The sequence below is a fragment of the Daktulosphaira vitifoliae genome, unplaced genomic scaffold (genome assembly GCF_025091365.1).
Source record: "Daktulosphaira vitifoliae isolate Bord-2020 unplaced genomic scaffold, ASM2509136v1 Scaffold_1, whole genome shotgun sequence".
Classification (NCBI taxonomy): Eukaryota; Metazoa; Arthropoda; class Insecta; order Hemiptera; family Phylloxeridae; genus Daktulosphaira; species Daktulosphaira vitifoliae.
In genome coordinates this window covers 50712205-50726606 of record NW_026099572.1, presented here as the reverse complement: position 1 = coordinate 50726606, position 14402 = coordinate 50712205, and the positions used below count along the sequence as shown (strand labels likewise).

At 23.7% G+C, this 14402-nt stretch overlaps 1 protein-coding gene and 1 long non-coding RNA gene across 3 annotated transcripts in view; one reads left to right on the top strand and one right to left on the bottom strand.

Moving 5' to 3' along the window:
• Window positions 1-10756, top strand: part of LOC126898937 (kinase D-interacting substrate of 220 kDa B-like) — a 27877-nt gene extending 17121 nt beyond the window's left edge. The window contains exons 22-31 of the mRNA XM_050673362.1: window positions 656-823; window positions 1079-1252; window positions 1567-1726; window positions 1804-1892; window positions 2514-2664; window positions 5613-5683; window positions 6881-7000; window positions 7725-7859; window positions 7939-8198; window positions 10293-10756. Of these exons, the coding sequence (XP_050529319.1) occupies window positions 656-823; window positions 1079-1252; window positions 1567-1726; window positions 1804-1892; window positions 2514-2664; window positions 5613-5683; window positions 6881-7000; window positions 7725-7859; window positions 7939-8198; window positions 10293-10551 (1587 nt within the window). The 3' untranslated portion in view covers window positions 10552-10756. The remainder of the gene's footprint in view (window positions 1-655; window positions 824-1078; window positions 1253-1566; window positions 1727-1803; window positions 1893-2513; window positions 2665-5612; window positions 5684-6880; window positions 7001-7724; window positions 7860-7938; window positions 8199-10292) is intronic.
• On the bottom strand, window positions 4073-14402 carry LOC126898944 (uncharacterized). 2 transcript variants are annotated; one of them, XR_007702430.1, is made up of 4 exons: window positions 13774-14402; window positions 12954-13114; window positions 5443-5531; window positions 4073-4527 (listed from the first exon to the last, which is right to left on the bottom strand). It is a non-coding gene; the product is annotated as an uncharacterized LOC126898944 (long non-coding RNA). The 2 variants fall into 2 exon arrangements; XR_007702432.1 differs by having other exon boundaries at window positions 4076-4527; window positions 13046-13114; window positions 13774-14393.

Here is a 14402-nt window from a genome sequence, read left to right as displayed (position 1 = left end):
TTTTTCTATGTTCTCATCGGTTGTTGATATACTGGGGCGTCCTTCATTTTTAACATCTTCACAGCCATCTTGAAAATGGTTTTACCACTCATAAATCCTTGTTTTACTTGTTAGACTCANTACTGGGGCGTCCTTCATTTTTAACATCTTCACAGCCATCTTGAAAATGGTTTTACCACTCATAAATCCTTGTTTTACTTGTGTTAGACTAATCAAAGGCCTTTGTTAATATTTCACACACTTCATTTTATTTTTTATGCAAAATTTGATACAAATCCTTTGATCCATTTTTTTGAACAAACGTAAATCGCTGAGGTCATAGAAACACGTCTCACCTTATTGACTACTACTGACAAAGTAAAACATGAATCCGGCTGAAAATATTATCATACTTCAGGGACATCTGTACCAGAATTATGAAAAAAAAATTTTGATAATCAGACTCTAAACCTACGAAATTTAAAAATCTCCGTTATTTTCTAAACACCACTTATATACAAATAAATCATCCTTTAATTTTAAAACTTAATATTGATTTCCTAAACATTTGCTTTTTCTAATTTTTGGCCTTAAAGTTTTGAATGTGCGATATGAGTTATTCATTAAGGATTTTAGTAATATTTTAAAATATCTTAACTAAAATACTTTACTTTAGAAAATTAGTGCCAAATTGTCTAGTAAACAACAAGAAAATCTTCAACAAAATATGATAATTCAAGAAAATCACTCTCCCCTTTGGAATCAAGATCATTTTTCTAATCGCTGGCATGCAACAGCTGTAGAGCTTCCATACTTTCAACAACTTCCAACTTCATACATATCAGTAAAAATAAAATGATAATAGTAATAAAAATGAAAATCCTCCCCTACAAAAAAATTGCCTTTAAATTTTTTATGCTTTATTGGTGAATTGTATAAAATAAATACTTAATGTTTAATTTTATTGGGTATTTGCAATAATAAGAATATTTATTTACTAAAAATATTTTAAGTTTTAAAACCCCTTTTTTCATGATTATAAGGGATCAAATTTTTCTTCTAATTTAATTAATTAACTTCTATATTTTTCATGTTGTAGGAAGAACTTATCAATATTAGATTATCTTCATGTAGTGTTGATGATGTTTGTAAATTGTTAACAAAAATAAAAGATCTGCAAGAATCTAATATTGCAAAATACACTCAAATCATAAAAGAAAATAATCTAACTGGATGTGTAATTTTACATTGCAATTTAAATGACTTAAAAAATGTATGTGTATAAATATTACTTTAAACTATTAATTATTTGAACGTATGTTGAATTTTTATGTTAACTTAATGTAGTTAAATCAATGTTCAATTGAACTGTTGAAAATGAGTTATCATTAAATTTTAATCAAAGAATGATATAAATATTATGAACTTACTTTTCTAGAGGATGATTAAAGTGAATTTTTAATAATTTTATTTAAAGAAGTTGAAGTTTAACAAGTTTTAACGTATTGAGTTTTTTTATTTTTACTCAAATTAATTTAATTAAATTTAATAAACTAACATTAATATAATGCAATTTAAACTATTCAGGTTTTAAAAATGAACTTTGGTGACTGGGAATTGTTTCGTATTGTGTTATTAGCTTTACGTGAAAAAGAATATTTGAGTAATAGTGAAATCACCTTTAACCCTATAGTCAAACATTCAAGATCAAATAGTTCAAAAAGCAATACTCCAGATAGAAGAGGAAGTAATAAAATTAAAAATTATTTTGTAATCAAATAAATTGCACCAATTAATTATTTTAATGTAATTTATTTATTTTAGGTTCTGTAAATAATAGTAATAGCAATCAAACCACAGCATCAAATGAGAATGATTCAAAAAACAATAAAATCTCATCTATGGAAAAACAAGTAATTATTAAATTGAGTAAACTTAATATACCTAATATATATTTTAATATACTTTTAATTAGATCCTAGGAAAAGATAAAAAATATTTATTATTGGTGTCTTAATTAAGGAACGCTTAAAAAATTTTAAAGTGTAAAACATCTACAATTCTCAATATTTAATCAATTATTTTCCTATTACTTATTAGTTACTCCTTGTAATAGAAAAAAACATTACTAAAAGCTCTTAGTAGTACTAAGAATCTTAACCCTGATACCTTCACTTTAAAAGTACAGTACAGTAATTTGCTTGTTATCCAAAAATTTACTATTAATTATTAAATATACATTTTCATAAAAATAGTTGATATATCATAGTATTTGAATAAAAACTTTAATTTGTTGCTAATTCAATAACATATTTTCTTCTTTTTCATCGCCTTTACCCCAACTACTTGAGGTCTGCTACCCGTATCCTAAACTTTCACTTGACATTATAATAAAATTTCTAATATAAGAAAACAAATTATAAAATTATGTATTGATCTTCATATTTACAATTTTTAAATTTGGGTTATACTTAATTTGTTCAATGGTTTTATTTTATGTCATTGTTAAAAAAATAAAAATATATTTTAAACAGGTAACATTAGAAGAACAAATGATTTGTGGAGCTTTGCAAACCCTTAATGAAGAAGCATGTGAAGATGTTATGGAGGAATCTGAAGAACAGGGAACAATTACTACTGCAACATACCTGCAAATCCCTCATCAACCTATTGATATAATAACAGGTGAGCAGACGGAAGTGCAAAGTCAAAATGGACTCATGCATAATAATAGTAATAATACAGGAGAAAGCAAATCTTTTATAGTAGTAGATATGGACCAAATTTCAGAATCACTACTTAGTACTGACATGATGCATGTTGAAAAATCTTAAGCATGAATGCATGATATATTAGTACACTGTTTTTCATCAACATTCGAGATTTATTTTTTTAATTTATTATATTATACTTATCACTTTTTAGGTATATCTAATAATAGCTAGTTAGGGTAGATTGTTCACACATATTCATTTATATGTTAGTTTTATGTATTAATGTACTGATTTTACAAAATATATGTTATACATAACCTGTTATATTTTTATTCTTGCCAAAAATACAAAAGGTGTACAAACTGTATTCGAAACATATTATAAATAATATGCTGCCATTAATTTTTATTATAACATTTGAAATAAAAAGATTGCATAATGATACAGTTGAATGCTTATATGTGTTAATAAATGAACTTGGTGGCGACCAAATAATTTTGGTAGGTAATGAAAACTCTTTATGGAAGCTATACCTCCATACCGCAATATTTTTGTTTGCGTTACTATATCAAGATATTATTATCGATTATTAAATCTGTATAGATGAGTTCCTTCTTATTAAGCCTATTTTAAATGTTTAATTTATTTTATAATAGTACCTCATTGAATTTACTTATTTATAAATTTTAACAAAATTTTGTGTTTAAAGTTTGTAGGATTACTGATTTTTTCAGAATATAAAGTATATATAATGAAAATTGTACAAAAATGTCAAAAAGAGTAATCTATCCCTTAATCTCCTTCATTTGATCGCTACTGGGTAAACAGGGTTTTTTCAGGGTTGTAGAGTAAATATTAGCTGATAAAAAAAAACCATCAAAAAGAAAAATCTGCCTTTCATTGTAAATTTTTTTCAAAAGGTATGAAAATTACTAATTGCAATAATTTTAATTTAGGTTAATAAGTTTATATATCACTTATCGGCAAAAATAGTGTCATAACTCTAATGTTAATGGAAAAACTTCTGGTTGATGGACAATATTTAGAATACATTAACATAAAAATGTTCTTAAGATTTAACTTTTTCTTGATCATTTTTAACATGAAAAATTGTGTTAATATTATAAAATGTTGCTGAAATTGCATATAAACCATAGTACATAAAATATTAATGGTTGTACAAAAAATTCAAATTTATAATTTAAATGAAATTCTAACTTCGTTCAATTGTTACTAATAATCTTTTTTTGTGGTACTACTATTTCGTTTTTTTTTTCTTAATATTTCAGTGAATATTTATCTGAATGAATTGAAAACTATTTAAAATATTTTGAATTACAATAGTAAGTATGTAAATATTAAATGAGTTAAGTGATTGTACATGCTTTAATACTAACAATATAATTTTGCATTCATTAATTTTGGGTTAACACATATAATTAGTTTTAACAAACATTATTAGTTAGGTTTCTAACAGTTAAAGAGGATACAATTATTTTTAAATTAATTTGCCTTTCATTATTGTAATAATTAGTTTATTTATAATTATTTGTACAAAAAAAATGAAGTAATTTGTTCACACTTAAAACTGCATGTATATAAAAATGTTCTAACCTCAGTTCTATTTTACAAAACATATAAATATATTTTTTTAATTTTATCTTTTATGTAAAACATTAAAGATATTAAGTTTTAATAGTATTTATAATGTGTGCACTGTATCATTACTTGAACTTAACCAATGAAGTTACTATATTTTTGTTTTATACATAGAAATAATGTTCATCACTCCAATCTTAAAGAGTTGTATCTTCAACTTAGACTGGGGCCAAAACTTAAACAATTTAAAAAAAACTATTAATTAAATTAATATATCACAAATTTTTACATTATCTAATTTGATGAAGTGCAGTAAATTTAAATAAATTGGGAAATTGTTCATATATTTTTGAATTAAACATCTGTTTTATTTTTAATTATACTAAAAAATAACTATATTTAAGCATAAAAATTTCAATATATATATTTAATATTTTAAACAGCTGTTCGCGTATTTTGTCATAAGAATACTAGAAAAATAATTTTTTTGAGAGGTTAAATTTAATTTTCTTATACACAAAAATATATTTATAAAGCAGTATGTAGAATAAATTTAAGTGTATGCAGTAATTAAAAATTTTATAATAATAAGTTATATCTACTGAATAATTTCTAAGAAAAACACATTTACAATTACCCCCATTCTGCTGATATATTTAGTATACTAGTTTATTTACACTGCTTGCCCTGGATAAAAAAATTAGATAGTATATTTTATTAATTAATAGTTATAAGCAATTATCACTTTTGTTTTATTTAACTCTGTTATCTTCTAAAAATATTCATTGTTTATATTAAATGTTAACATTTTTATTATACATTAAATAAAATATTCAAATATATTTTGATTTTCCAAAACAATTATTTTGAAATTTATCATATTTAATTTTTTAAGTACAAAATTGAAAAAAAAATTAATTTAAATAATATTTTTCTAAAATTTTAATTAATATTTTAGAAGTCAATGCAAATAATACTTCAGTGAAATACTTGATAATAATTTTGACTAGTCTATTTTATAATTTTAGATTGGATAAGTATTGTGGGGAAATTTCAGTTAATATGAAAATGAAATATCTAAAGTAATATATACTTGCTTACACTAAATATCCATTGCCTAATATTTATAAAATACTTATCTATAACTTACAGGGTCAACCTGTATATTTAAGAAGTTTTCAGTTAGGCTTAGTATGATATTCTGTACTTGATATATTTGAACTGGATTTTTAGCAGTAGCTGCAAAAATTTTAATTTTAATTAATAACCTAATCATAATTTATATGTTGTTATTTATAATTAATTAACTTTGTGTATTAGGTGATGGATCTGTATGCAGTACTGCTTCAAGTACAGATAATGGAGGTGACGTAGATGTCTTTTTACTCCAAGTAAGAAACTGTTAAGTATTTTATTAGTATAAAAATAATTAATTTATTATGATACTTAAGTACGTCTTAAGTTACAACATGAATATAATTAAGCAAAAGTATTTAAAGTTTCTATTTTTTTGTTATGTGTTAATATTTGTAATGATGTTAGCATAATAAATTATTTACAAGAATTACATAGGATCTCGCACAAAGATATTTAAAGATGTTTCTGCTGTACCTGGCAGTCTAGCAGTCTTTTAACTTGACAAGTTGTATAGCTAATAGGTTACCAAACAAAAGTCTTAATAGGATGAATGAAACATTTTCTTTAGAAAGATGTTTACTATAACTTGTAGAATAACAATCAAAAGGCTCAAGATATAAATCTAAAAGGAAATTATCCTATTAAATGCTAATAATTGATTATCGTTCCTTAAGCTTTTAATTTAGGGATTTATTGAAAAGTTATTTGGAAATTGTGATTCGCTAATTCTAATTAGAAGTTAAAGATAGTTTAGAATATTAAAAAAAAGGGAACCATTCAAATTGAGAAAGGTGTGAGACATTTACGTCATGAAAAAATGAAGTAAAATACTCTTTTCTGCGTTTTTCTTAGGTCAATCTTTATAACCCACTTAGTCATATTTTTTTCTTGGTTAATGGTTTCTATAATTAGAGTTCATGCATAATGATCACCAAGAAGTATATGTAATTTTTGATATGTCAAGTGGTAATAAATGTTCATTGTTTGTATGGTGTTTTATTGATTAAATTTGTAAATTGTGGTCAATTTTTCTATAGTTATTCAACACGTTAAAAAAGCTTATAAACCAAAATAATATACAATATAACCCTATGGAATAAGTTATGAAAAATTAAAAAACTAAGGTAAAGCTACATGAAAAGTTATTAACTTTTTAAAATAGTTATTGATCAACACGATTTTAACTGAAATATCATGTTGAATTATAATTTTCAAATTCTTAATTCAAAATTGGGTATATCTTAGATTTTTCTTAAATTTGGGGAATAAAATTAAAATTTTTTTTTAATTTTCAAGTGATATATTATAATATTAGGCTATATTATATCACGTTTTATACAATTTATAAAATTCATAAATTTAAATAGTTGTGCGTTTTTCGATAAATAATATGAATACATAATTAAGAATACACCTTATAAGATTATAATTATTTATTAATATCTTTACAGAGTTCACCACATCATAATATTGTTCAACATCCTTTTCTATATGATGGTCTCTGTTCAGCACCAATTAATTCTTTGAACAGTACTCCAATAACTACTAGAAAGACTAATACTGACTACAAAGTAAGATTGCTGTATAATTTAATACGTGAATATTATATTATAATTTAAAATCATCATTTGACTTATTGAGCTACAAGTCTTCTTAACTTATAATTCATTAAGTAGTTACATTGACATGTAAATACTTAAGTAGTATCTTATTTTTCTGTGAAATGTCACTAATTTAATTTAAATGTAATACGGAATATATTGTCTTTCTTGAAATCTATTATTAAAAATTATGTTTCCTATTTTAAAGATTATCCCATTACAGAATCTTACATTACAATTTAAAATATTGTACCTTGCTTCATTTTTTTTAATTATTTACAATATATTTTGTTGGCTTATTCTCTATCTCAACAGCTTTATTTAAAGAGGTGTTAAATTATCATTATTCAAAATTTTTAGATTTTTTACATAAATGTAACTTTTGATAAAAAAATTTTAAAACCCTTCTTGAAATAAATAAAAACATCATAAGTCAAAAATTATAGTGGTAAAATATATAGTTAGTGAAATTAAAATATGATGACTAATTATTAAATTTGTAATATAATTTTATTCATTTTAAGCCATATATTTTTATATATAAATATATAACTGTATATTTAATAATTGCTATACATAGGTGTTCAATAAGAAAGAAACGGGTTTCTATTATTCAAATTGTTTGTAACATTTGGCCGATTTTCTTTAAAACTTATAAAAAGAATAAAAGTTTTCATTTTTATGATTATTCTAGGCTTGTATTGTTACAACTGCAAATGAAAAAAATGGCAAACCATTACATCTTAAATCAGTCAAAAGACCTGCATCGTTAGTTATGAACAGACATGATGAAACTGAAACAGTACTAGAAACAAAAAATCCTAACCAAGTTTGTTTTTAAAAACAAATACCCTTGTAATGTGATATATAACTTATACTTGATGATTAATAATGATATTTATTTTTAGGCTAATAGTATTATTAAGCATGGTATTGCAGGTTCAGTAGGCATGTTAAGCTGTTTAGTAGCAAGCACTAGTTGGATACAACCACCATCAGTAACAATATCTCCAGTATGTAGCAATGAAAAATTGTCTACGAGTCCTCCACAAGATAAAAGCCATTCATCAGCAGTGTGTGCAACTGGAAGTAGTGATGATGAAAGTACACCATTAGTATCAGATATGTCTTCACCTCAGTCTGATCATTTACAATCAAATGTTGAGAGGTAATTTTTTAATGAAATTTCTATTCTATAATCAATTTTAAAATTATTTAAAAATACATTGCTAATGTGCAATATTACTGAAAAAATGTACATAAGTTTTATAAAAAAAAAACCAGCACAGTGGGGTCGTGGCATAGTTGGGTCTAGTATAGATGATATCTGACAGTGATTAAAATCACTATCATAAAAAACGCTTCGATGCAAATCTGTAGATAGTGTTTAATTTAAAAAACAAAAATTTGTTAAAATAGCATATTTTTGAATATGGTAGCCATTTGCGATAAAAATCATCTTTTATCGGGATGTTTTTTGTACTTAAAACTGCCATAACTTTTTCAAAAATGAACAAATAAAAATAATATTTTTTTGTATTGAAACCTTAGATATTTCCCTTTCATTTGATGTAATTTTTTTTGAAAATCTAACACTTATTCTGCTCACTGGGGGGATTTAAAATAGTAACTTTTTTACAAAAAATAACTTTTTCAACTTAATTTTTGAAAATGTTCCGGAAATACTGCGTCCTTTAAACATATATCAAATTAAAGCTTATTTTATGTACTATAAAATGAAAAAAAAAAATTTGTCCCGACACTTTTTCTTCTGCATTTAAACGGCTGCCGTAGTTAAAAAAACACTATTTTTGTGTTAAAATTTTCGATTTTCGATTTTAAATTTTCAACTTAAAAATGCTATAACTTTTTGAAAAATGTATATATCAGCACAAATTTTTTTTTTCTAAATACATTATAAGTACATCTTTCATTTGACATACTTTTTATTAAAATTGGACAATTTCCCCTTATATAGGGGGCGTTCAAAACTTAAAATATTGTAAAAAACATAGATCTTTTTCAACTGAACTTTTGAAAATGTTCCGGAAATACTGCGTCCTTTAAACATATATCAAATCAAAGGTTATGTTATATACTATCAAATGAAAAAAAAAAATTTGTCCCGACATCTTATCTTCTATGTGCAAATGGCTGTCGAAAATTTAAAAAAAAATGTAATGTTTGCGATAAAAATTACATTTTATCGGGATGTTTTTTGTACTTAAAACTGCCATAACTTTTTCAAAAATGAACAAATAAAAATAATATTTTTTTGTATTGAAACCTTAGATATTTCCCTTTCATTTGATATAATTTTTTTTGAAAATCTAACACTTATTCTGCTCACTGGGAGGATTTAAAATAGTAACTTTTTTACAAAAAATAACTTTTTCAACTTAATTTTTGAAAATGTTCCGGAAATACTGCGTCCTTTAAACATATATAAAATTAAAGCTTATTTTATGTACTACAAAATGAAAAAAAAAAATTTGTCCCGACGATCTATCTTCTATACGCAAATGGCTACCATATTGAAAAATATACTATTTTTGTATGATAATTATGGGTTTTGTATTTTATTTTAATAGAAGTTGATGTTGCTTTTGCAATTATCCATCAATTTTTTAAAATTAAACACTATCTACAGATTTGCATCGAAGCGTTTTTTATGATAGTGATTTTAATCACTGTCAGATATCATCTATACTTGACCCACCTATGCTACGACCCCACTGTGCCGCCACCCCACTGTGCTGAGTTTTTTAACTATATTTGTATTGTCTTCTACCTGTCTGTAGTATTTCAAATTCTTTGTTAATTTGTTATAGTAAAAATCATTTCTTAAATTATGATCTTGAGTTTCATTTAAATATAATAATGGACTTTTTTGGATTTGATAATCGTCATCAGTTATACTTAATGACCGATTGAACAAATCTTCCATTATTGCTACATCATCAGGCACCTTAAGNTTTCCATTATTTCTACATCATCAGGCACCTTAAGTGCATAATCATCTTCTTCGTGTATAACTAATTGCAATATATTGTCCTTGTTATCCAATAATATATTAGATCTATTTTCCTTTGATGGAGTATTTAAACTGTTTAATTTTTTGACAGATGTGTTATCCTTTTTTTAGAATAATTAAATACGCCCCTTTTCCATTATTTGGCCATCTTTTTTCAGACACATTTTTATGATTTCATAGAATATTATTTATAATATTATTAATTAGGCAACTATGTTAAAATTTTAGGTCCGATAAAGTTTATACATTTAATGGGATGTATTATAAAGAAAACTCACAACATTCACTAACATCACAATTGTCATCAAAAAGTACAGAATCATTACAACTGAGATCTGAAGGAGGTGGATGTTCTCACAATGAAAATATTGATTTATTTTATGAAACTAATTTGAATCATTCTATATCACGACAAAAATCAATTGATAGTAACATTAGTGCTACAATAACTACTTATGACTGGAATGATCCAGAAACTATGGTTTAAAATAAAAGTCAACCTTATCTTTCATTATCAAACATAAATTTAAATTGAAATACCAAGTGTTTTTTGTAGTAATTTTTATTTTTTTTTATTTAATAATTAATAATTATTTAACAATTTTTATTAGTTTAATACAAAAATTTATGTAACAAAAACATTAAGTGATATTTTTACTAATTCAGCAATTATTTTTATGTTCAGTGATTTTAAGTTTCAAAGTTTTTTAAATTTGTATTTATTATAAATTATATCATAATAATACATAGAAAGTTTTTTCTACAAGTTAAAACAAATTATTTTAATTAGTCTAATTATTATAATTGTACAGATTATTATTAATATGTATAAAAATGTACTTATAGCTGTTAAATTCTTATAAGCTTATAATTGTAAAAAATAATTAATTGACATTTCCATTCTGTAGAACCTAAATAGGATTTATCAATAATTTAAACCCTATATAAAAATTTTCCATTGAATAAAATAAATTAAATATATATAAGCAAATATCAGAGACAACAATTTTTAATTAAATTTAATAAAATAATTTAGATGCTGTTAAAATTTCCCAAAATTAATTTTCTTTTGATTCATTAAATTTTAAATTTAAATAGTATGATTTGGAAAATGTTGACAAAATAAAATAATTAATTATTACTCTAAAGCAATAAAAAAAGAAGACCAATTTTTCAGTTTTTTTATTTAATATCAATTTTTGATCAATATGATATAATAGTAAAATTAAAACCTTTCCAATATATTAGTTTTTGGATACCATTCTAACTAAAGTGTATCACATTTCACTGTTGTTTGTTAAATTTTCTTAATATTTGTGAATTGTATTATTTAAATACTTTATCAGTAGAGCATAGAATTATATACATTTTTACATTTTGTTAAACACACTTACGAGAGTCCCAAGTGAAACTTTGTCTTAGAATTATATAGTAGTGTAGAAATATTTTCCATTTTAAAAGGTAACCTCCCCTAATTTTCCTCCAAAACTCTAACATCAAATCACATATTACTAAATCAATTAATAAAACTCTGTATTGTAATTAGTGTTTGAAAAAAAATTTAGCAAAATTTATAAATGCATATAATTCTACACTTTATTAGTTTATAAATAGTTTTACCATTTTGTATATTTTTAAGTTTAATAATATTAATGAGTACATTGAGTTCCAATAGTGAATGAGTAATATTTTATGGTCATTGTAGGTTTTCATATTATAAAAAATGAAAATTTATATATATATAATAAAAATTATCATCCATTAAATGCTATTATTGAAAGTGAAGGGAAAATTTTATATTATTAAACATTCATGTCAATATCAATGTAAGATCTAAACATAAATAATTTGATTAATATTTTATGATATAGTATAACAAAGCATATGATACATGCTTTGTCATTTAAATTATCTTCTACTCCATAAGCACTTTATATATGAAAAAACAGTTCCTTTGTACATAATATCTCACATTATATTTTACAATTCTTAATTTAATAACTAAATATATTTGTAGAATGATTAATTTATGTGTACCATCATAGTTAAAAATGTATCATGATTAATGTAAGGAAATGAAATATTGTGATATTACTTAAAATTGAAACTAAGATTATTTATAGTCAAAATTTGTAGAACTATACAAGTGTAATTGTATTTACTATGTTTAAAAATTTAATTTAGAAACAAAAAACAATTATTGGTACATAGAAGGCATATAATTATGTTACTTTTACCTCAGACTTTCTTTATGGTAATTTATTGTAATCGGGAATAAATAAATATTCCATTTTTAAAATAATAATCATTATTTTTTAAGTTTAATAAATAGTATTTATTAATCTAGAATTATATTATAACTGTATAGTATTTAGGCGAAGAAAAGTTATTCTAAATTTACTATAATCATCATATATGATGATGATTACACAATAATATGCACATTATTATGTAATCCAAAAGAATCCAAGCTTTTGAGATGTAGTATTTCTGTAAGATTAAATGTATCTTGAGTTAACAAAATTTCAAAAGTGGCACTTTAAAAAAAGACTAAGAACCAGAATAAATTATATAAAATTAAAGAAGTTACAACATTTTAGGCATATGTTAAGGGAAGAAAAATTTCAGCTCTTAAACCTCATAATTTAAGGAATAATTTGTGAGAAGAAGAGCAGAGGAAGACATAGAACTCTATGGCTATAAAAGTTGAAAGAATGGTTTCAATAAATCACCAATGAACTACTTAATACTATCAAATCTAATATCATATAGCTATGATTTCTAAACTTCGATAGAAAAGGAACATTAAGAAAAATATTAACATAGTTTAATAAAGACAGTTATATACCAATTAGTTATTTAAGGGTAATTTAAAAAATATATTCGTACTTTATTCTGAACAATTAATTTTAAAGTTTGCACTGCCCTCTAGTGGTTTATTTAGAATTTTATACTGGGAGCTTAACAAAAAAAATTCTCACCTCATTGTGTAAAAATTGAGGTATTTATAAGTCCTTACTCCTAGATTGGGGTTTTTCCAAGCAATTTCCCTGTAAAGAAAATAGTCATAACTCAAATAATACTTTTCAATTAAATTATGTTTATTTAATATTATATATTTTACATTAATTTCATTCTTGTATTTTTATTTTAGGATTTAATTCAATTAATTTAGTGAAATCAGTGGCGAATTTTGAAAAAGTAAAATGGCACATGGCAATCCATAGCAGTAAAATATAAAAATATTTGTTGACTTTTTTTTTATTCATCAAACTCAAAATGAATAAAAGATAGTAGAAAAAAGTTTTTATGGTAAATTGTCAATTAAAATATTTTTTAGTGACAGTCCCCATTATGAATTTTTAAATATACCCATAAGTGTGTCTCATTAAAATTATTATAGGTATAAATGATTCAATTCAAATAAATATCATGTTTAACATACAAATGAAAAAATGTAGCTTCCATTGTAATCTAGCTATTTTTTAATGATAAAGTAATGCAACTTCAATATTTTTAATATCGAGTAATTTTTAAGTAGTTTAATTCCTAATCTATCGAGTCATTTACCATTGAATTTAACTATCAAACAAAAAAAAGTAATTTACTTAACACTATAAAAAACACAGTTATGCAAAATTATATCTAAAAATATCTTATGAATTAATCATGAAAGAAATATAACTGATGGACAAATGAAAATATTTACCTTTTATCATTTATTGAACGATACTAATAAGTATTGTTTAGGTTTTCTTTCATGGTATAACATCCAAAAGGGCGAGTTTAATCGCTGCTTCAATGTTTCCGCGTTGAATAGTCATAATTCATATACATAATAAAATGTCTATGTAGTATTCGCTTAACTATTGAATACTTAGATGACCACTCCCATATGTCACGCGTTTAATTTATCGCCTAGAAATTACGAGATACTTTGCACGAGGTTCTAATTATAATTTTAGTTGCTTCAATGTACAATTATCATTATCTTCTGATAATGAGTTCCTAAATACTCGCCGTCTTGAAATGCACGTAACTAATTGCATATGTGTTAATGCCTTTTTACTAGGTTAAATTAGCTTAATTATCTATTGTATTATTTCAGAATGACAACGGCACTTCTATATTTAAATTAAAATAAATATTGACTAAGATTCCCAGTAATCTTAAATTGATGACTTATCAATAAATAACGATAACTAATTAATTTACTAACATGAATACCTATTGAAGTATCAATATCTTATTCTTGTCGTTAGGGCTGACCAACTCTTTCAGAACCTCATAAGGATTATTTCCTTGTCATTAGCAAATTCTGAAAGAGAGGTTTATCCT